The following is a 24,648-nucleotide window of genomic DNA, read 5'->3' on the forward strand; positions in this document are numbered from 1 at the left end:
GAGGGATCCCCCGGTTCCCATCCTTCAAAATAACGGGGGGTAGGAGGGATTGCTGCTTTCTTGGTGTTTTTAAGTGAAACGATGAGTGGATTGTAATAAAGCATAGTGGAGATGGGCTCAGTACCACAGCATTTAACGATAAAACCAATGTAATGATTCGCCCCGGTATTTCTGAAATGCACAAGAAAGAAATATCTGTGAACTTATCTTGTACATTTTTTTTAAATGACCTTTTCGACCCTTGCTTAGCTTTTCTAATGACCAGATCATGAGAACCTCACTCAGATGAATAATCCCATACCCTCACGTTCATGACATCCATCTAAAACATAACAAACCACTTATTATCTATGGCAGCTCCCTTGAAAGCAAATGCGTTAGTTTCACAGGCAGCCCCACATGTCCCTTTAACACCTCTCCCAGAGTAGGGTTGAAGTACGTATTGACGACTCTAAAAACGCGGTGTTTGGTAACGTGTGTTGTTTGCAAATGGACAGGCCTTGCAGGAGAAGCTGTGGAGTTTGGCCTCCCCTCTCTACCTGAAGCAGAACTCGCTGGCATCTGCGGCAGCACGACAGGTGAGTCTCACTCATCGGGAAGACCACTCTACCTTGATTTGCTTCATGCATGGAGTGGCATGGCCCGTCCGATGAAAAACAAGAGTTAGCCAGAATTCCGGCCTGTGGCTTGGATTTAGGTGTAAAGATCAGCTCTTGAAAAGGCAGAGAATTTCCTTTTACAGAAAATATGTTGCCAGTTATAATCCCCCCAAAAAAATCATCTGGAAAGGGGAGTTCTGGATCCTTATAAATCTACACTATAAAACAACTCCTTTTATAGAAGCACTTTCGTCATTTAAATGTCTTGTGGAATTCAACTACGTGTTTCGTTTAAAGCCGCAATTCTGCTTCCCTCAAACTTTTGTTGTGTTCTAGGATTGAAAGGGTTTCCGGAGCCGAATGACGTTAATTTCAGCTCCGGGGACCCCCTGCTGTCCCGAGATACATCCCTCTGTAGGGGATGCTGGTATCTCTGCAGGTAGCAGCTCCGGGGACCCCCTGCTGTCCCGAGATCCTTCCCTCTGTAGGGGATGCTGGTATCTCTGCAGGTAGCAGCTCCGGGGACCCCCTGCTGTCCCGAGATCCTTCCCTCTGTAGGGGATGCTGGTATCTCTGCAGGTAGCAGCTCGGCGGGTCTTGGTGGGTCCGCAATGTGATTCCTTGCGGCTTCCTATTGGCCCATGTGACCGGGACATTTAAACCTGCCGAGTGAAACGGCACCCCTTACGGAGGTAAGTATTTTGGGGAGCAGGGGGTTCCCTGATGTCCCGAGATCCTTCCCTCTGTAGGGGATGCTGGTATCTCTGCAGGTAGCAGCTCCGGGGACACCCTGCTCTCCCGAGATCCTTCCCTCTAGGGGATGCTGGTATCTCTGCAGGTAGCAGCTCCGGGGACCCCCTGCTCTCCCGAGATCCTTCCCTCTGTAGGGGATGCTGGTATCTCTGCAGGTAGCAGCTCCGGGGACCCCCTGCTGTCCCGAGATCCTTCCCTCTGTAGGGGATGCTGGTATCTCTGCAGGTAGCAGCTCCGGGGACCCCCTGCTGTCCCGAGATCCTTCCCTCTGTAGGGGATGCTGGTATCTCTGCAGGTAGCAGCTCCGGCGGGTCTTGGTGGGTCCGCAATGTGATTCCTTGCGGCTTCCTATTGGCCCATGTGACCGGGACATTTAAACCTACCGAGTGATTCAGCACCCCTTACGGAAGTAAGTATTTCGGGGAGCAGGGGGTCCCCTGGGCTGAAATGAACGTAGTTCAGCTCCGGAGATCCTCTGGCTCCGTCTTACAATTCTACAAAAAAAAAAAAGGAAAGCAGGATTGCTGTTTTAAAATCTATGCAAGATTTTTTTAATATACATTAATACAAGGTCCAAAATGACATTGTGCTTGTGTGATCATTTGCATGTAATTTCCCAGAATCCCTGGCTGCAGTGGAAGCATTTTATGTGATGACATAATGCTGAAAATCAGGGCCGCAGACCTGTCTGAGACGTGTGAATGGGCTCACAAGTGACATTTGTATTTGCTGTACTCTGTACAGTGAATATTTTTTATAATTTTGTTGACCCACCATAACTTGTATAATGTGTGGTTAAAGCCGGTATAACCAGACTCGCACGGATGAGACCCAACAGGTCAAAAACAGCTGTCTGTGAGTCGGTTTTATTTGTTATGCATCTTAACCCAGGCGGTGCTGGACCAGCTGTGTAATACGGCAGCCATAAGCTTATGGAGGTCCCATGTTAAAATGGACATGAAGTAAAAGGTGACACTGTGTGCTCATTTGCATGTCATTACCCAGAATCCCTGGCTGCAGTGGAAGGATTGTGTGCTAAGAGATAATGGGCAAAGCAGGGTTGCAGAGCTGTCTGAGACGTGTGAATGTGCTCACAAGGCATATTTTTATCTAATATGCTGAAAAATATACAGAAACATAAGCCACAGAAAACGTACATATGAGTAGTCTCTATAACTCTATTCCACACTGGGAGAGCATCAGGAACATTTATAATTATCTTTCTTATAAGTGAAGGAAAGAAATGTGAAAATAAAGGCGCTCTTAATGGGAAGTATAAATAAATACGTTTAAATGTGATAAACACACAATAGTGAACCGATAGTGCTCATAAAACACAGAATCCGTGCCTGGTGAAAACAAAAAATGCAGCTTCAAAACACCTTTGGAGGACGGTACAAGATCCTCCTCTGGGAAATGCTAGGTGGTGATGTTGGGGAGCGCAGATGTCACCAAAAAAATTAAACCTAAAAACACAAAATCGTGCAGATGGTCTGGAATCTGGGGTTAAATTGCTAGAGATTGATCTATGAGACGGAGACTCGCGTTGCATCATTATGAATAAAGCCGTTCCAAAGACTCTGTTTGGTAAGCGGACGTTAGAATAAATGTGGGTTGATCAGATCAGGTCTGGGTGGCCTGGTCACTGGTCCTCAATGATGTGGTGTTCTCAGATGAAACAAAAGGGACATACCATAGTGCGATCTATATAATACCCTTAATTTATAGCAAGAAATATAACACACATAAATCGTAAGGGTAGTGACATGTAGAACTAAAGATGTGATCAGAAACTGTGATCTTGCTTAAAGAAGCATATGAGTAGCTCCGTGGCTAATACTATACACAATACATAAAGCTTGGCCCCCTGCAGACGCACTTACCAGAACGCCCTCCTACTGTCTCTGTACGTTCTCCCTACCTACCAATTCGGCTGTAAGCTCCTCGGAGCAGGGACTCTTCTTCCGAAATGTTACTTTTATGTCTGAAGCACTTATTCCCATGATCTGTTATTTGTATTATTTGTTATTTATATGATTGTCACGTGTAGTACTAATGTGAAGCGCTATGTACACTAATGGCATTATATAAATAAAGACATACATACATACATCTCTGCTGCCCGGTGCTGACTTTCGTGATCAGGCGCGATCATCTCTAGCAATGTAACCCCAGATTCCAGACTATCTGCACTATTTTGTGTTTTTTATGTTTTATTTTTTGGTCACATCTGCGCTCCCCATGTTCACCGCCTAGATCTTTATTATAAAACGACTTGCTTTCACTTTGACTAAGACCTCGAGCGAACAGTTCTTTTTACAAATGCAGAGAACAGTAAATCCATGTCAAATCCGTGATAACGATAGCAACCTGGTTTCCATACAGTTTCTGTAGCCGATGACCAATACAATTTCATTTATTTTGTCACCATATGTCCTTTATTCAGCTGTGATGAGAGAAGCTCATCTACACCAGTATAAATACATACAGCATTGGTCCATAGTATGTTATGTCCACACTCGGGCTGACAGACATATAAGGCTTATATTATAAGCACATGCTAAGTCGTGAACATACAATGTAAAGATCTTCCAATCGAAACACTTTATCACAATGACCTTTAAATAGAGCTTTGTAGCAAATTGCACAGTAATACAATAAAATCTATGCATGAATCGAAACAATATATTCAAAGAAATGTAGTGTGTGTATATATATCTATACAGATATATAGCTATACATATATATCTATTGTGAAAGCCTAGCTGTATAAACCAGAAGTAAATATAAATACCAAACACACACACAGAAATAAGCACAATATGGATAAACTACAATGTTACGCACAATACAGATGAAATATGATTGAGTAAAAAAAAAAATGCTTTCTATCCCCTCCATAGATGTCATTCTGGTATTGTTTGCAAAATTTTAGTCTCTTGGACCAAATAGTTTCATATTTATCAAGAGATCTTAAAGTGTTAGTGTCTCCATATTTATAATTTTCCATATGATTATAGAGCAAGTTCCCCTGTAGAATTCTAGCTGCATCGGATAAAAGTGCAATTGTCCTGGGACCGATATTTGGAAAAGTATAGTGCAAGGCTGGAGTTTGAAACGAGCGCCTTATACAACCAGAGCATTCAGGAGAATAACGGGCAGATCCAGTGAGATTGGGTAGTGGTTTTCTGTTAACTTGCATTGCTGCTACTTTCAGATCCTGGAGGAAACCTACAAGATGGAGTTTATGTACAGCGGCGTTGAAAACAGACAAGTGGCCATAATACACCACATGAGACTGCAAGCCAAAGCCCTTCAGCTCCTGGTGACAGCCCGCACAACCAGGGGGTGAGCCGAGACTTTCCTAAAACCGCCCTGAATGAAGTGCATCCCATTGTGAACACGCTGGCGTCTGTAACGCGACTGTCTTTAGATAGACTTATCTAAATTGTCCCTTCTATTGCCAATTTCTCTTTTAGCCACTGGGCAACTGTGCCATAGATTGGGAACTGATGTTTTACTGACATGCGTAGCAAAGCTTGTAAGCCTCGATTTTCATGGAAAGCAAGACTTTCAGATCCACTCACTATCTGAATCCCTTTAAAATCATCGCATAGTCTTGAGACTTGAGTGGTCCTAAAAGCTCTCTTGTGGCAACTTACAATAAGCAAAGGACTTGTACATTGGTTCCATAAATTACAGTATATAAAAATGTCTTGTCTTACACACTGGGGGAGAACAATTCTTAAGTATCCCAAGCAGGGGTCCTGTACATGTCATGTGATTGACTACTATTCTGATGACCTCATTATAAACCTGTATAGAATACCTGCTCTATAACTTTACCTTACACAGGAAATGTTAGTTGATTCCAGAATATATCATCTCTTGGCATACAAAGGGATTCTGGGAAATGACATGCAAATGAGCAGTGTCACCTTTTTGCTTCTTGTCCATTTGAACCTGGACCCCTTTAAGCTTTTGTAGAAGGTGACACTGTGCTCATTTGCATATCATTTCCCAGTATCCCTGGCTGCAGGGGAAGCACCGTATGCTAAGATATAATGGGGAAAGGCCGGGCTGGAGACCTGCCTGAGACGTGAATGTGCTCACAACGTGGTATTTTTATTTGCTGCACACAGAATATGCTATTATAAGATGTATTGGGGATATTGCTGGTTTTAGTGGAAATCACACTTTTTCTTAATTTCTCTCCTTCATCTCAACCTCACTTCCCTATCCCTTTCACTCTGCGCTTGCTTTCTCCTCTTCATGCATTTTCTTCTTTTCCTCTCCTTCCTTCCTTCTTCGTTATACTTCTTATATTTTTCCATGCACTGTTTTTTGTTTAATTTTTCTCTTTCTCAAACGACGGTCCCCTGTGTTACACAGACTGCATTCATGGAATACTTTGCTGTAACATACATTACATTGTGCTCCCCTTCCTTTTTCCCCTTGCAGAGCGGAGCCTCTCTTTGGGATGTGTGAACAGTTTTTGCAAGAAGTTGATTTTTTTCAAAGGTGCGTGTATTCTCCAGCGTGTCTTATCTTGTCATCTTTATTTCCCATCAGCCCCCCCCCAAAAAATGTCTTCTAGGTCAGGGGTGTACAAACCGGGGGGGGTGGGGAGGGGTGACAGATTTTAGGGGGGTGCCGTGGTTACAGAGGTGCGAGGGCCCGCGCAATTACGCGCGAGGCGGCATCAAATGACGTCACATGACGCTGCCTTCAAGGTAAGGGGGAGTGGTGCGACCAGGGGCAGAGCAGGCGGGGTGGGGGTTGGGGGCAGAGCAGGCGGGGGGGGGGGCAGCACAGGAAGTTTGCGCACCCCTGCTCTAGGGCACTGTTGTAATCCTCGCACATCCACATTTGCCAGGTCTTTTCTTCTCTTAATGTCACATTCTTTCAATTGCTCTCCTTCTCCTTGTGGCCGTTTCATTCCTTCAGTGCAGAGGTGCCAGCATTGAAGGTGTTAACACGTTGATTCAAAAAATGTTTGATTTAGCGCAATTATCACCAATATTGCATGTTTCATAAAAGCGAATTTAACAATATTCCAGGGGAGTTTAAAGAGGCAATCCTAGCATGCGATTAAATTATTATTAGGGTTTTTAAACACAGGATTGAAGCATGAAGTCTCTGGTGCCGAACCGCATTAACTTCAGCTCCGGGGACCCCCTGCTTCCGGAGATACTCATCTCCTCCTTATGGGGGTGCTGGTAGCAGATCTGCTCGGGCAGCAGGGATCACGTAATAGCGGCGTTTCAAAGCTCTCGCCCCCAACCGGGCAATCGATCCCCTGCTTCAATCCTATGTTAAAAAAAAATAATACATTTTTTTTTAAAAAAAGGGGGGGGCATGAATTGCTCGTCTAACCCAATGACTACAACTATGTTCTCCTTCTTTGCCTTGGAACCACTGAGTTGGGAAAGTGTATGACTCGCAGCGCCTGACTATAAGATCACCTTGATATGTATTTTCTAGCGGTGCCACGGGTTAGAATGGAAGTAATGCTGTGCCATAAATGTAAGCGAAGGCATTGTGCGTTGTATTGGTGGGCAGTGTGCGATCTGACGGGCAAAACTGCGGCGGAAATTTCACCCCAAATTACTTTTTGAAAGGAGCTGTTCCTCCCATCCCCCTCCTTTTTTATTTTATTTTTATGGATGGGACGTTGGAGGGGTCCCCCAGAGATGAACCGCATGGAGCTAGCTCTGGGGGCCACCTGGCTCCGAGAGAGGTGGCACAGGTGCTTGTATTTAAATCGCTTTTGTCATGCCGGCCAATAGGAAGCCGCTTCCGCTTGGCCTGCTTGACCCAGGAGGTTTAAACCTCCATTTTGTTTCCCCTGGAGCGGACGGTACCAGCGGTACATTTATTTGTAAGGCTATCGGTAACCTAGTGGCCCTGAGAGCTGGAATGAGCGCGTTTGTAGCTCTGAAGTGCCCCTGCTTCCTGTCCGTGTAAATTAAAGGGGGAGGGAGAGAACGGGGGTACTGCACCTTTTATTATCAGGGAAAGAGACTACAAGTGCAGGCAAAACATTAAGTACCGCACTGTGTACACGTAGTGCCTTCCAGGAAAAGGAACTGCAGCAGTTAGTGCATCATTATAATCGCTCGGTAAAGCATAGTATTCATCAAGTCCAGGAGTGGCCAACTCCAGTACTTAAGGGCAACCAAAGGTCAGGTTTTCAGGTTATCCCTGCTTCAGCACAGGTGGCTCAGTCTTTGATTGAGCCACCTGTGCTGAAGCAGGGATATCCTGAAAACCTGTCCTGTTGGTGGCCCTTGAGGACTGGAGTTGGCCACCCACCCCTGACCTAGTCCAATATCAACCTTTCAGTATTTGCATACATGATATAGTATTGATGCAGTATCTCTGTGTGTGTTCACTACAGAATAATATGAAATGAAAGCATTAAGTACGAGGTCCTAGCTTTGCTGACTGACGCTACATAAATTCCTGGCATTTAATTTGCCATTTCGTCTCTCCGCACAGATGTTTCATCACCGAGCTCCCACACATGCAGGACAGTTTTGTGGATAAGCTGCTGGATCTCATGCCCAGGCTGGTGAATTCAAAGCCCTTAGAAATGGTTAAAATCCTGCAGACAACCCTGCGTCAAAGCAGCTTCCTCTGCCTGACACTCCCTGAGAAGGTACATGTTCCCGTAGTAATTACATGGAATACCTGTGTGGGGCATTGCATCTGCAGAACCGAGGCAATCGTCTCAGCTGTTTGTTTTGATATTTTAAAATCACAATGTTTGGGTATGGGTGATACCTAGGAAATGTTGAGACCCCCAAATATTTCTCTTAATCATACAAAAATGAAGGCCAGTAGTGATATTGGGACCACAGTTTATTAATGGAAATAGTTTTTCCTGTTCCCCACATGGCAGTGGGTACTAATTGGGATTAGCTCCTCCCTCAGCATGGTTAGGACAGGAAACTCTTCTGCAGGGACCTGGTACATAAGTCCCTCCCTTTCCTGGCAGAGTCTTTTTCATGTCCTACAGCATAGCAGGTAGTGTTTTGTTATTTTGTTAAGTTGGGACTCGTCAGGACTGCGTTAGTGCAGTTAAGGCAATCTTGGGGGTGTCGGCTTCTTTCCCCCTGAAGCTCCAGCAGAAGCGCCGTTTGGAACGGCCAGCAGGAGGCCCTGCGAAAGGGCAGAACATTGCAGAAGTGTCTGGGAACGCAGGCAGTCTTGAACGTGTGGCTGGGGTAAGACACGCTGGATCTCTCCGTGATCAGGAGGCAGAGAAACAGCGCATGCGCATTCCTCGTCGTCCCCTTAAAGCAGCAATTATGCTCTGATGTCACACGCATGATGGCGCTGTGCGAACCCCCACCATAGTCTTACAGGGGCATCTAATGGTGCCTGATCTTCCTGGAGCGTTTCTGAGGACTAAGGAGCTATCTCGCACAAAATGATAGAAGCTGAATAAAGCAATGGGTCGCTGCCCAAAACTTTTAGGTGAGTCCCCAGATAGTAAAATGATTTGTAATACAAAAGAGAGTGACTTACAATGGAGTGAAGATTGTTTTCTATATTCTCTATCTTTGATGATCTCTGGGGTCAGTGAGGGGAAGGTTGTATATTAAGCCAAGGATATGTGCGGCTTCTAGTAAGCCAGTGCTCGAAGCAAAGAAATGACCAGTCCGTGACCAGGGGGCCCAATGACCAGATTTCTACTGCCCTGGATGCAGGATGTAGTCTCACATTATGGCTAAACAGACCCACGAGATCTTGGTCACAAACCAGGATAGGAGAGGAGGATCTTCGTCAGAGGAGTCTGATGTGCTATAGCAGTATCAGGAAGGCGAGTACTGTGATTCATCTGATGATAAGCACTGAATGGAATCCGCCTGATGAGACATTGATCACCCACAGACGCTTTCCAAGACGTTTCTTTTCACAAAGACGCCAAAAGTTGGGAAAATTCCTTGAAGGTGGACACTACAATCACCGTATTGCAGGAAAGCTTACATTACCAGTGGAAGATGCAGTGGCGTTTCGTGACACCGGATTGAAGGATGGCGTGTCCTGAAGAAATCCTTTCTGGCAGCGGGTCTCGCTTGCAAGCCTAATAGTATCAACAGCCTCATTTTTTTCAGCGCCATAAGAATGTAGCTAGATAAACTGGAAGAGGCTTTGGAAAGCGGTGTCAGGGGAACCTTAATTCCATTGGCATTACCAGAAATCCAGAGGGCGACCGACCTATATAGCAGAGTCATCGCTGGACATTATGTGCATTTCCGCAAGAAGCATGTTCCTGTCGGTGGCAACAAGAAGAGCGCTGTTCAATTTGCAAGAGCTTGCACTCTTCCCTACGAAGGTGATTTTCTGTTTGGGAAAATAGCTAAGGTATCAGGGGGAAAATGCCTTTTTCCCCAGGAAAGAAGAAATCAAAAATTCTTTGCCTCCGCAAGACAGAATGTTTTATGGAGAAGCAAAATCCTACCGCCTAGGAAGTCCTCTTGGCTCAACAAGTATTGAGAGGGGGCCCAAAGTAGCTTTTTTCGTGGCCCTAATAAGGAGGATTTTTTTAGGAGAGACAAGTTCACATTAAAGGAAGTGAGCCCTGCAGTATGTGGTTGGAGGAAGACTGCCTCAATTTGCTACTGTATGGGCCCAACCCATAAAGGACAACTACAATTTATACAAGAGCCTCGGCAGAATATATTTTGGAGATTCTGAAACCCAATTTCGTCCGAGAAGCAAAAGCCTTGAACAATATAATTCAAGAAGTCAAACCCGAGAAGTAGTTCTTTTCACCAGATTAAAAGGATGTCTGCCTGCACATACCATATACCACGTGCAAACGGCCACCAAAAATATTGGAGATTTTCGGTAAACGAAAAGCCTTGGGAATATACCGCATTCCGTTCAGCTTGCCGATCTCTCTCTCCCACAATCTTCACCAAGCTGTCGGTTACTTTAGTCGACAAATTTATATATAAAAAAAAAGAAGGAATTCAGATCTATTCTAATCTAGATAAGAGGCTAATAGAATATCTTTGAGATTTGATACATATTCAGAAAGTGAGTGTGTTACTGGAGTGGATATGGATAATAAACTCCCATGGAGTTACTTTATTCCATCTCTGTCCCCAACGTTTTTGGGAGTCGTATTCTAAATGGGACAAGGAAGGGCCTGTTTAACCCAGGGGTGCACAAAGTGGGGGGCGAGTGAATTTCCAGGGGGGGTGCACTGGCTACAGCGGTCCCGCGCTATCCCACAAGGCATTTAAAATAAATGCTGGGGAACGGTGCGAGGCCTCTGCAGCTTCTCCTAATCTTGTCTTTGGCGACACGTCGCCATGGTAACCCGTGGTGTCCATGGCAACGTGACATCACATGACCCCACAACGCCGAAGCCGAGTTGAAGGGAGGGGGCGTCGAGCCGGTAGGTGAGCACGGGGGGAGGGGGTGGCAAGCCGGGAGGTGAGCAGGCTGGTGGGCGCAGGATCAAAACTTTGCGCACCCCTGGTCTAACCCACAGCAGAATGAAGGAACTGGCAATACAAGCCACAAAGCTAAGAAGGTTAAGTCTCGGCAAAAGACTGCATGACCTTACTCCACATAAGGCCACTCCCAGATAAATATGCTGGATCAATGGAACAAAGATCCAAGATATTTGTACCAAGGAGTATGTCTCTATCCCTCAACAAAGTGGGATTTAAAATGGTGGGAGAATCGGCAGAAACTAGAGAACACATTTTCTATCCAGGAAGAAACCTGGGTAACGGTCACCCCAGGTGCCAGTAAGTCATTTTGGGGAGCACAGACAAGACTTCGGTGGCACAAGAAATTTTGCCAAAATCCTACAGCAATCTCTCGGCACACATGCTTTAAAAAATAAAGCGGGAGAACCTCCTGTTCTTAAAAGACCAAGTTCAAGACATAAATATAAGGATAGAATCCGACATCCACAAGATTGTATACGTTGCGAGGCAATGGGGGAAATTGGAAGCACAAAGAGCTTCTAGCTCTGGCAGTATCAATTATTTCTGGGGCCGGGCGCCATTTAATCCATTTTTTAGCAGGTCGAAAGTCCTGGACCCCACAATACGACGGACAATTCTAACCCGAACCATCATCCCTCCGGGAGGATGGAACTGGACTTGCGAGTATTCCAACGGCTCATACTTCAGTGGGGACAACCCCAACTAGATCTGATGGCAACGTGTCAAAACAAGAAGGGGGAACATTGCTGCTCAAAGTACTCCCACCATCTCGCCAGCAAGGTATTTTCCTATCGATACCTCTTCTAGCGAAGATCCTAAGAAAGATAAGAGTGGGTAGTAACACTAATGCCTTCCTGGCCAAGGAAGTTATGGTTTCCCCATCTGGTGAGCATGGCACTAGAATTCCTTGGCATCTCCAACTGTCTCCGAAACGTTTGAAACAAGAACTTGTACAACACCTAGAACCAAAGCAATTGGCCCTAGTGGTATGGAGGTTGAGCGGAAAATGGTAAAGTAAAAGGGCCGTCCCGACAGAGCAATATCAACACTACGCTTGAAAATAGTCAACCGCATCTATTTATTGTGTCTTGTTCTGTTTTGAGGAATGAGGTAGGAATATGAGCATCGACTGTTTCAATCCTTCCTCTGTCACTCTGGTTGCAGTTGTACAAGCTAGCTTTAAGAAAAGCCTTATATGCTTCAGTAAGACATTAGTGTGGAGATTTCTACACACGGTCGGGCACCTGAGACATGAAATGTATAGTACCAACGTGGGGTCTTTCACTAGTGTAGCACTCTAGTAGATCTTGACCCTTTCCAACCTTTACAGCAAATAACGTTAGGAATATTAACGTAGAAGGCAGTATTATTTGTAGCCATTTCATCTGCAAGCTGAGTGGAAGAATTGCAGGCTCTCTCGGGCACAGAACGTTCTTTTGTTTTTCTGCAGGACAAAGCAGTTCCAAGAGCTGTATCACGTTTCCTTCCAAATGTCATATCCTAATTTCACCTCAATCAAGAGATCAATCTATCATTCTGCCTGAATCCTAATGAGGTGAGACTACATAATGTAAATGTAGTAAGGTGTTTGAAGGTAAACGTGCTCAAATTCAACAATACAGAAAGTCATTGGATTGTTTATAATCAGAAGGTCCTAGAAGAAGGAAGAAGGCAGAAAGCCTTATGGGCAACCATATCGCGATGGATTACTTCATGTATTAAACTTGCCTTTAACCTGAAAGGCAAACGGGCTCCGTAGGGAATAAAGCCACATTTGACCAAGGCTGTTTCTACCTCATGGTCAAAGGCATCTCCAAGGCAAATTTGTAAAGCTGCAGTGTGGTCCTTGTTCACACCTTTGTGAAACACTACAAGCTAAACGTACAAGCCTCAGCTGAAGCTTTAGCAGTAGAATTCTGCAAGCGATTGTAGATTGACCTGTTAACTAAAACATTGTGTATTCTTGTCTCCCTTGTTTTCCCTCCCATTGAGTGAGCTTTTGTATATACCAATTTATCCACTGTCATGTTGGGAACAGGAAAATAGAAAATGTATTCCTCTTACCGTAATTTTCTTTTCCTGTACTCCAGTAATGGCAGAAGGTACATCACACCCTCCCTGTAATTAACGTATACCGGATATGTTTATAGCTGTGGGAGAAACCGAAGACTGCCTCTGCAGGGAAAATGAGCTGCTTATATACCAGGTCCCTGCAGAAGTTTCCTGTCCTACCTATGCTGAGGGACGAGCTAATCCCAATTAGTATATATACACAAAGGGGCCCCAGCACGCAAATAGATACAATAGACAATTGTCAATTTGAATAAGTCAATAAAGGTGTATTTGGCAAAATTTGTAGCAGCTGTACAATATACCCAAATGCAGGGTCTGGAGATCACATCTTGCGAAACAACAACTACAATAATATGGAGGGAAGGGAGTGGTTGGGGGTGAAAATAAGGGGGATGGAGGATAACAACAATGTGACGACAAAAGGAGGAAAAAACAAAACAGGAAAACCGTATAATAATGTATAATTATGTAAGGTGAAAAAAGTAGGGGGGCCACGAACTTTTCGGGGCCTCTGACGACCCTTCTTCAAGCCCGTTCCCACAGATAGAAATGTTCCGTAGTACTTCCCTAATTAACACCCCTCCAACACCAAAATATCTAGATAAACAGATACTGAGCACATATGATTTACTAAATGCATAAACCTAGTCTAAATAACATCAAGGTAATCTAACCTGCATAGTGCAGATAATCACAAAATATGATCAAGGCAATGTGAATAAGTAATATTGCTAAATCCTATAACTTGTATAATGAGTATATTCAGATAATCACAAAATGTGATGAAGGATATGCAAATAAGCAATATCGCTAAACATGTCCTAGGAGGCTATTGGATTGCTAACATACAGTGCAATTCCACCATCTATAGTTAAAGCCTGAGACGAACAGCTGGAGGAAAACAAGTATGTATAAGTGAAGCAAATAAGGGAAAATACGAATCCTCTGCTGTTGAAAACGTCTATGACTCTCCTGGGGCAGTCTGCAGTGATCCCTGTTGTAATCCCAATTAGTACCTCCTGCCATTAGTGGAGTACAGGAAAAGAAAATGACGGTAAACTGAATACATTTTCTATTTTCTCATCATGCATACCCGGTCTGTGTATCTACAAAGGGTCGTCTCCTCTCAGAGGGGAATAGTATAGTATCTAAGGAAATATCTCATTGTACAATATATTCATAGGATCTAAAATCAGATGTAATCTCCATTAATGCTTTATAGATCTGTGCGTACACACACACACCCTGTAGTAACAGGTAGCACATTTCTTTGATATTTATCCCTTCAGATCCATAGAGCTTCAGCACACATTATAGAGCCTGCAGAAGAATCTGATAACCCGATTCGCTTCACCTCGGGTCTGGTTGTAGCACTAGATGTAGACGCCACTCTGGAATACGTCGATGAACCGCAAAGCACTGTGAAGGTTCAGGTATGTTCATTATAAAAAGTAAAAAAAATTACGTGAGAGCTGCAGTCGGCATAAATAGCTGATGAACAAGAAACCTATTCCAGCCGTACAACTAATGAAATCAACAATATATCAACGAAAAAAAATACTTCGACAGGAGCAAACAGTAAACAAATTACAATAATAATTTTAAAAAAAAATCATTCCACTCATATGGGCACTCAATAAATAAAATTCTATTCATTGACCTTCAGTGTCTTTATGGTGTACCAGGTATGTCATAGGCACTTGCTTGTCTTTTAGGGAGCAATCGGGCCTCCACTTCCTTTTCTAACATCCGTGCGCCAGTCACGTCATGTGGCTTGCTCCTGGGGCAGTCACATGACGCACGTCTCGGAGATCTACTGACACTCTTGTTCAGTACAAAATGTTTGTTGTTTTTAAATGCAAGCAGATGAGAAAAGAGTGAGAGAAATAGAAGGCTAAACCCATGTGACTACCAAATAAATGCATTTGGCTGCTGGCAAAAGTCACTATAAATTAAAACAAAACAAAATAGTTTTGTTGGTTTGGTAGAAATATATCAGTTGTATAGCATGATAAGCCAATGTCTCGCAGTGTCTTCTCTCTACCCCTTTTGTGTCTAAAGCCCTCTCCCATTAAACCTCTCTCACTGACTGCCCCACACCTCTGGAATGCCCGTCCCCTCAATATCCGACTAGCACCCTCTCTATCCACCTTTAAGACCCACCTTAAAACACACCTGCTTAAGGAAGCATAGGAGTAGCTCTGTGGCTGACACTTTACACCTCATACATAAACCTTGGCCCCTTGCAGAAGCACTTACCAGAACGCCCTCCTACTGTCTCTGTACGTTCCTCCTACTTACCAATTAGATTATAAGCTCTTCAGGGCAGGGACACCTTTTCCTGAATGTTACTTTTATGTCTGAAGCTCTTGTTCCCATTTTACGTATTATTTTTATTATGTTATTTATATTATTTTGTCACCTGTATTACTGCTTTGAAGCGCAGTAAAAAAAAAGCTGTGTGTGCTGTGCACGCGCATAGTAAGTGAAACTTCTTTGACTTTTGTCACAGAAATTGTGTTTGTGATGTTTTAATTAAAAATCAAAATACAATTTCATTGACAAAACGCAAATAAATTTTGACTTTGAAGGTGCGTGCTCGGCACACATCCCCTGTATTAGCTATTTGCACTAGGTGTGAATTCCTCGTGCATGTGACTGTGTGACTGTGTGTGTGCATGTGACTGTGTGTGCGTGCGTGTGACTGTGTGTGTGTGCGTGTGACTGTGTGTGTGTGCGTGTGACTGTGTGTGTGTGCGTGTGACTGTGTGTGTGTGCGTGTGACTGTGTGTGTGTGCGTGTGACTGTGTGTGTGTGCGTGTGACTGTGTGTGTGTGTGTGTGCGTGTGACTGTGTGTGCGTGCATGTGTGACTCTGTGTGTGTGCATGTGTGACTCTGTGTGCGTGCATGTGTGACTTTGTGTGCGTGCATGTGTGACTCTGTGTGCGTGCATGTGTGATGTATGCGCACCCCCCCTGCACCTCGCATATGCCCCTGCACCTCGCATATGCCCCTGCACCTCGCATATCCCCCTGCACCTCGCATATCCCCCTGCACCTCACATCACCCCCCTGCACCTCACGTCACCCCCCTGCACCTCACGTCACCCCCCTGCACCTCACGTCACCCCCCTGCACCTCACGTCACCCCCCTGCACCTCACGTCACCCCCCTGCACCTCACATCACCCACCCCCCTGCACCTCACATCACCCCCCTGCACCTCACATTAACCCCCTAACCCCCTCACATCACCCCCCTTCACCCCCTCACATCACCCCCCTTCACCCCCTCACATCACCCCCCTTCACCTCCTCACCTCCCCTCATCCCCTACAACTCCCCTCACCCCCTGCACCTCCGATCACCCCCTGCACCCCCCTGCACCTCACATCACCCCCCTGCCCCTCACATCACCCCCCTGCCCCTCACATCACCCCCCTTCACCTCCTCACATCACCCCCCTTCATCTCCTCACATCACCCCCCTTCACCCCCTCACATCACCTAACGGCGCCGCTGCCAGACGCTTCTGCGCATGCGTGGCGTCCGACAGGGTCGCCATGACTACTGCGCATGCGCGGCGCGGGCTGCGCAGAGGTTGACGGCAGCTGAACAGCTCCCCTTGCTGCCTGTACGCGAGTGAGCCCAGCGGGGGGAGCTCTGTCTGAGTCTCCCGCCCGGCGGCAGAGGAGTCTCCCGCCCGGCGGCAGAGGAGTCTCCCGCCCGGCGGCAGAGGCGTCTCCCGCCCGGCGGCAGAGGAGTCTCCCGCCCGGCGGCAGAGGAGTCTCCAGCCCGTGTATCCTGTGGCAGCAAGCCCACCTGCGGAGGTATGTGTATGTATTTATGTGTGTTTGTTTGTGTCAGTGTGTTTGAGTGTGTTTGCTCCGGGGGCAGGGGGACTTGCAGGTTGCCGCTCGGTTCAAGCAGTAGATGCTGCCCCCATCACCGTGCAGGGGAAGCATTCGCCCCCGATGGAGTACAGAGCTACTACTGTCATTTGAGCTTGGCGTGCGGCTGGGACAGAGAGCCGGGCCCGGTCCCCACTGCCCCGGACGCCGCCCGTGCCCATCTCCAACTGGGGGAAATTGCTGCCGGCCGTTAGGAGCGGCGCCGGCGGCTATCGCCGCCGCCACATATGTCTGCGGCCGTGTGGGGGGAGCGGGGGCCATTAGGAGCGGCGCCGGCGGCTATCGCCGCCGCTTCTGATTTTTGGAGCGGTTGGGATGTCAGTGTTGGGGTCGGGCTGAGCCAGAACACAGCCCGGCCTCAACTGCCAGCACTGACGTCACATCCGTTTCATTTCTGTCTCCACAATCCATTTTTGCCTCAGTTCAAATGAGGTGCCACTAAAGAAGTTTCACTTCAAAAATAAAGATATACATACAATTAAAAATGCAAGAATTGGTATATGAATTAAGACTCTGGATTATAATGTACACGGTTTGTTTTCCGAGTTAAACAACTGTTTACCAACTGTTGTTGGTAAATGTATAACGTGCCGTTTGCCAGCAGCCAAATGTATTTATTGTGTAGTCACACCGGTCTAGTTTTCTATTTCTTTTGCTTTTTATTTTATACGATGCTTGTAATTAAAAAAAGTACTTAATAATAGTAATTCCCCCTAGAGGTGGAATGCCTTCTTACCTTTTGCTTCTGCCTAAGGCTTTTTGTAGTTTATATCGGGTATGATCATATAGGAACTGAAATATAACGCATACCGTTCACATTCCTATTTGTGCTGTATGTGTTGGTAAGTATGGCCCTAAGTTGGCAAATGTAATGAGCAGTGTTTCTCCAGAAGACACCTGGGCTGTAAGACCCCGTACTGTCTATTCACTTGAATGGGCAGTAAAGGTCCATGTTTACTAAGCAGTGGCAGAATGATCCTTAGGGAGTAGCATTGCTTAGTATGTATGGCTCAATCTTCTCTTTTTAAAGTGAGAATAATGGGGAGCGCAAAATGTTATAAGTGATACACACATATGTGTGTATGGTGATAAATAAATATGGATATTAAACCATACACATTGTGATGTTCTTTATGAATCAATTCTTCCTTGTATGGTAGGCAGGGATCTTCCTTCAGGGTCTCGTAGGATAGGAAGAAAAAGAGAGAATCCAATAGGGCAGACAGTATTAGAGAATTTATATCGTGTGTGTAATATACAGCAGTCACACTCACATTTGGTACAAATTCTATGGGCGATGTACAGGGGTCTTTGGGGGTCTTGTTAGGCAGCTCCACCTAAAGTTTTACACTGAACTTTTAGATCCTATTTGTTCTGTCTTTTTTCCCCCCTGTATTTAATGCTTATTTTGTCTGAGAGGAACCAAAATATTTTAAATGTCTGTTTTTGTGTATCTCTAATTCCTCTCTAATTCCACTCGCTCTGATGGCACGTGTGAGCACATTGACAGGTCTCAGGTTCCCAAACCTGCCTTGCTCCAAAATCACACAGCATGCAGTTCTTCCAGCCAGGGATTCTGGGTAATGACCGTCAAATGAGCACTTATAGTGCTTCATGTTTTGCTTCTAATCTACTGTAACATGGACCACTTTAAGTGTATGCCTGTCGTATGTCACAGCTTTACAGCACATCCTGGGGTTAGAAGTGCATGGCAGTAACCCTACTCGCAGACGGCTGTTTCGACCTTTTGGGTCTCATCAGTGCGAGGCTGGTTACTGGCTCTGGAATGTGAGACTGTTCGTGGCTACAAACTATAAGAATTAAAAAGTGACTCCCTGTGGGCGTTCATTTGCATGTCATTACCCAGAAGCACCGCATACTGTGTGACTATGGGATAAAGCAGGTTTGGGGACCTGAGACACATGAATGTGCTCACAGGTGTTCTTTAACATTGCTACCTGGTGGAGGGTTTTTGTCACTGTTTCATTCACGCTAATTTGTGTGTACCTGTGATGGGGATATTTTCCATGCATCTATTACTGTAACGGGGGGGAAAGCATTTTGTCTCATTTTCCTTCTTCACCCTCAATCTTCAGTACACACAAGAAAAGTGTCAGTTGATATAGCTGGCATTCCCTTCCAGCCCTGCACAGGACCTTGTTTATATCAATATTTATTCTGCAGGTTGTATACCCTGATGGGCAGGTCCAGATTATCCACCCTAAACCAGCTGACTTCCGGAATCCAGGCCCCGGGCGACACCGATTGATAACCCAGGTTTATCTCTCGCATACAGCGTGGACAGGTAAAGAATATATGCAGCAGGGCCCTTCAACTGACGGCCTGTGGGCCAAATCAGCCCCACTAAGGGACTTGATGTGGCCTTTGGACTCGCTATGCTGGTTTTTCACTCTGAAACTCAATTGTAATTTAAGTTTATGTAAATCTATATGGTACAGATGTGATAAATGCTCATAAAATGTTAAAATATAATCATTTTATTACAACAAACTTGCGGCCCTTCTGCTCCTAAACGTTTGTGATCCGGCCCTTTTGGAAAACTAGTTGAAGAGCCCTGATAGGCAGTCATTCAGAAACGTGACTTTTTATTGGACCCAATAAATCATATCTTCAGAGAGTCCTTTTAAAAGTGTTGTTCCACCTTAACGTATGAAGACCTCGCAAGGCTTTATCTTATAACTTATAACTACCATCTAAAACCCGCTGCAATAAAAGGTGTCACAACTAATAAGATATTCACAAGTCTGCTACACCAAACGTTCTTGGAAACAGATAGATGAAGCCCGGATGACTCTATCTGCAGTGTCCTAATTAGATCCCCCTCCTCCCCCTTACTGTAATTTCATCCCTTTTGAAGAATCCCTGCATGTATCAATGTATACCACATGTCTGGAAATGTGATGTACACTTCACTCTCTCTTTATATCAGAGCCTTGCCAGGTTGAAGTGAGACTACTGCTCGCCTATAGTTCCAGCATAAGCAAGGCCTCCAACAGAGTGTCAAGATCATGGGGTGAGAGCACGGAGGTCGGGCCTTCGTCAGAGAGCAGCACGGAGGGCACCATACTATTCGGCAAACCGGTCAAAGTCTACATTATGCCCAAACCTGCAAGGCGGTGACCTCTACAAATGGAAAGATACCGCTTACTCTGCAGGGTCAGGACAGTCTTAGGTCGCGTCCATGCTTAGTGCGACCGCGGCGCGAACAAATGGCTGTGCCTCAACGAGGCAGGCCATAGAGCGCGCGCGACGCAGAGCAATGGTGCTCGCAATCCCAGAGCAGACAAAATCATTTGATTTTGCCACGTGACGGCCAGGTCACGTGCGCGGTTCAGCCAATGAGGGCGAACCGCTTACGTGATGTCAGGGGCATGCGCCTGTCTCCTCCAGATCCCCAGCACAAGGATCACCTCTGTAGTTGGCGCGCATGACGCCACATGCTCCGTCACGCGCGCCTATCATGGCCTAAGCCTTGCATGTGTCGCTGGTAAATACACTTGGCTACTGTACTGAAAAACAATACAATTGCAAGAACACAAGGCATATTTTGGTTACAAAATGCATTGCCGCTTCAGCGTTAGTTTTATTTATCAATCTTTAAAAGGCATTATCAGGAATGTATATGCAATATAGTTTGTGTAGATCAGTGTCCATGAGCACTTATATTTCCTTATATCTTTTTTGTGTTTATTTCTGCCCAGGTACAGGGTAGAATCCAACTAATATCCATTTATCATAACAGAATAAGTTTATATGGGTGGATTAAATAATTACCCTCTTTTCTGTTGAATTTAGCATTTAATTGGAAATATGTAAAACCCCTGTGCATAGATCTAAAAGTAGAATTGCCGCCGCTGATAACATGTTGATGTGGTTTTTGCTACAATGTGGATTGAATGAATAAGTCTGGAATGTGAATTTAGCAAAACATCACAAATGGTTGATAAGTTTTGGAAGAATGCGTCTATCATGCTAAAATAAATGCTCAAATATTTTATAATTTATTTGTACTGAAACCCTTGACAGGTAATGTTTCTCTCTCTCTCTCTCACATACTCTGTCACTCTCATTGGCTCGCACACACTCAGACACACTCTCTGGCTCATACTCTTTTACAGGGAATATATATAGAAAAAATGTCTTGTAGCTATAAAAATAAAAACACAAACGTATTGAAGATCAAATGCTGGCTGCAGATTCTCGAGGATGATTCAATTGTATTCAGGCCAAATGAAACAATATTTTAATTAGATATGTTGCTAAAGAAAGTTCTCCCACATGTATTCATTCATTACATGTATGTAAATACTGTTTGCTTATTAGTCTAACATTTTTCTTATTTAAAGTGTAATGTAAATGATTTGGGGGTAATTCTATGTACTACAACCATTTGGGTTGTTTTTGGCCCAAAGTCACAATAGATGTCAATAGGGATTTTTGTCTGAAAACGGCCCAAATTGCTGCTTTGGCGTGCATAGAGAATAAGGACTTTTATCTAAGGGTTTTTCTATAGTTAACTTGATGCATATTACCACATAACAGCTGTGCAATGCACCGTTTCTGTTAGTTTTCTACAAAAATAAAAAGAAGTCTTTCCTGCACCATTCGCTTTCAGAAAGTCATTACAGGCAAGTGATGTGGAATTGCAATTAAAGTGACTCGTGAAAGGTGCAATTTCATGCTTCTGTTTCCCTGCTGCTTGAGATGCAACGATTCTTCAGCATATGACGAGTTTCAATAATGCATTTTGAATAATTGCATTCTAATTGTGAAAAACAGATGCTGTGCGACGCATAGTGCTAATATAAACAGTGTAACAATTCACTAGCAATGAATTCACTAGCTAATGCAACTAATGGAAAAACATTGAATAAATCAGAAACACTTGTACAGTACTATGTCTCTTAATTAATAATGCAACCGTGAACAATGTCCTCAATAGAAATGTCCCGTTGCTCCAATGTTTGGTGTTAAGATCAACGTAGAACTCGGCATGTGAAATGAGAAGAACACACCAAACACTGTGTGCGATTAGTATTTCGTACCTCCGAAGATCTCATTAAACAAAGTAAGAAAAAAAGTGCATTTAGTAGACATAAAAACAATCACATGACTGTCACTACAATAGTATCCACTCCACACGCTGGCAGACATTGAAATCCTACTTGCAGGAGGTAGGTATTGCGCATTGAATTGCAGATCTCTGCTGGGGGCAGCTGCTTTTCTTCCCCGGCTAATGCACCTGGAGTTCTGGGTATGGCTTTTCCAGAGCAGCTGGTGCGTGCAGGTTCTCCTGTAGCCGCCGGAGTAGTGGCACTGCCTCTCTTCCCTACTACCGGCGTCCTGCTGACTGACTTGTTGTAATCCCGCTCGTGCTCAAGCTAGATCGGGTGATTGGAAGAGCCGGTTCTCCTGCAGTCTGTTAGGATGTTCTCCAAGAGAATATGGTGCCCTCCTGTGCAGGGTAACTTGCGCTGCTGTGTGTTAACTCCACTGGGGACTGGAGCTTATCACAGTCCCACACCAGCGCAAGTTACCCTGCACAGGAGTGTATTATTAAGACACATAGTACAAGTGGAAAAATACAATGAAAATCTGCGCAACCAATTGTGATTGAGTGATTAACTATTGAATATAAATGTGATATATTAGTGTATATGCCCTTCAACCGTGATATAAGGTGAACAATAAATACCAATGAAGTGATCTCAAAAACAATCAACAAAAAACTTTGAGATAGTTATACTCAGTCTGCTGCTATTTCAATCGAGATGCCTCGGCATCAGGTAGAACTAGTAAAGAAAAAGAACAAACCGCACACAACTCTGTAATAATTTCAATTATATTATGCAAGTGTGAAAAGGCAGCGAGTATCGCACGTACATCAAATTTGATCAATAAAGGCCATACATGTATAGGCACATGTTACCACAACGGCGCTCTGCTGGTTTCCTCATCTGACCGGCACCACGGTGGTCCACTCCCAGGAGATAGGTGTATTCAGTGTTCCTCTCGATAGCCGGATGCTGCTGTGTCCTGATGTTCGCGATCCGAAAGTCAAGATGGTTCTGCTTTGGGGCCGGCGCTAGTGGTAATAATAATAGCATGGGGGGGTGGGACTTCTGCACAAGACTGGTTGTGTACCAGAACAAATCCCGACTGCGTCTCCAAGCGACTGATACTGACGTCACTAGACCTGCGTCACTGGTATGCGACTGTCAGGTTGTAGTCGGAGGCAATGTGCGCTGGCACAGGGTTCCCTGAAGTAGTATCATACTATGAAACGCGTAGGATATATCTCTTTGATATCTGTATGCCTTCATTGGCTATTCAGGGGTGCGCAAAGTTTTTAATTTGCGCCCCTCCTTACCTCCTGCCTCGCACCCCCTCTCCTCGACGCTGGCATCAAATGACGTCACTGGGTCATGTGACCCCCCAGTGGCGTCATTTGACACCGGTTACCATGGCGATGCGTCGCCGAAGATCAGGTAAGAGAAGGCTGCAGAGGCCTCATGCGGTCCCCCCGGCACTTAATTTAAGTAAAATACTCAAGAACACAGCTGACAACGCTCATAGTGCATTAAAATAAATATTTATTTTAAGCACTATGAGCGTTGTGCGCTGTGTTCTTGTGTATTTTGTCTAAACGTGTAGGGGGTGTTTTGAGCCATCCCTGGTTTCACGGCTGCAGACGCTCCTATATCAGTGTCCAAAGGTCACGTATTGATTTATTTAAACATCACTTTAACCCTTCACTTTGTGTGATTGAATGTAGTTGCGCACTTCCTTTCACCTTGTATCACTTAATTTAAGTGCCTTGGGGGAGAGCGCGGGACCTCTGTAGCTGCCGCGCCCCCCCCCCCAGGAAATTCTCCTGCCCACCACTTTGCGCACCGCTGGGCTAAGTGACTATGTACAAGTTTTAATCCCTGTGTCAACGTGCATTTCCTGCAACTACAATCTGACAGTCGCATACCATTGACGAAGGTCTAGTGATGGCAGTGGCAGCTGCTTGGAGACGCAGTCGGGATTTGGTCTGGTACACAACCGGTCTTGTGCAGGAATCCCCCCCCCCCCCTAATATTATTATTACCACTAGCGCCGGCCCCAAAGCAGAACCATCTTGACTTTCGGATCGTGAACATCAGGACACAGCAGCATCCGGCCATCGAGAAGAACGCTGAATACACCTATCTCCTGGGAGGGCACCGTCGCGATGCCTGTCAGATGAGGAAACCAGCAGAGCACCGTTGTGGTAACATGCATTGATCAAATGTGATGTGCGTGCGTGCGATACTCACCGCCTTTTCACATTTGCATAATGTGAACAAAATTCACTTATGTAGAACATAACCAGTACATCATGTGGTCTATTTCTTTTCACTGCAAAAAATAGGCATTGGAAAAAAGCATGCCGTTTCTAGTATATAAAAAAAAAATCCTCCCTCCCTCTCTCTCTCTCATTTGGTGGGTGAAAAAAAAGCAACAAAAAACCTCTGTTAGCATATAGCCAATAAAGAATATTACTTGTGTAGCCAGGTCCCCCTCCTTTGTCCCCCTCGCGCACTCACCCCCTCCTTCCCCGTTGCGCGCGTGGTTGTATTGCGGCCGGTTGCTAGGGAAGCGGATCGGGCGGTTGCCGGGGACGCGAGCGGCGAGCAGGCCGGTTGCCGGGGACGCGATCGGGCCATCGCTAAGGCCGCGATCGCGTTGCCACCGGCCCGGCGGCTAGCGGAGCAGGGCGCCGCCATGACAGGTAGCTCGCGCATGCGCAGGAGGCCAGCTAGCGCGGGAGGCTCCAGATAGCTCGCGCATGCG

General features: G+C 45.3%; 1 protein-coding gene across 1 annotated transcript in view; it reads left to right on the forward strand.

Annotated features, from left to right (window-relative positions):
* The window catches only part of INTS4 (integrator complex subunit 4), a 42,201-nt gene extending 20,512 nt beyond the window's left edge, over nucleotides 1–21,689 (forward strand). The window contains exons 17-23 of the mRNA XM_075592625.1: nucleotides 498–578; nucleotides 4,570–4,700; nucleotides 5,814–5,873; nucleotides 7,854–8,013; nucleotides 14,191–14,334; nucleotides 18,994–19,114; nucleotides 19,760–21,689. Coding sequence (XP_075448740.1) covers nucleotides 498–578; nucleotides 4,570–4,700; nucleotides 5,814–5,873; nucleotides 7,854–8,013; nucleotides 14,191–14,334; nucleotides 18,994–19,114; nucleotides 19,760–19,950 — 888 coding nt within the window. The 3' untranslated portion in view covers nucleotides 19,951–21,689. The remainder of the gene's footprint in view (nucleotides 1–497; nucleotides 579–4,569; nucleotides 4,701–5,813; nucleotides 5,874–7,853; nucleotides 8,014–14,190; nucleotides 14,335–18,993; nucleotides 19,115–19,759) is intronic.
* The last annotated feature ends 2,959 nt before the right edge of the window (nucleotides 21,690–24,648 follow it).

This window comes from Ascaphus truei, chromosome 3 (assembly GCF_040206685.1).
Source record: "Ascaphus truei isolate aAscTru1 chromosome 3, aAscTru1.hap1, whole genome shotgun sequence".
In the NCBI taxonomy this organism is placed as follows: Eukaryota; Metazoa; Chordata; class Amphibia; order Anura; family Ascaphidae; genus Ascaphus; species Ascaphus truei.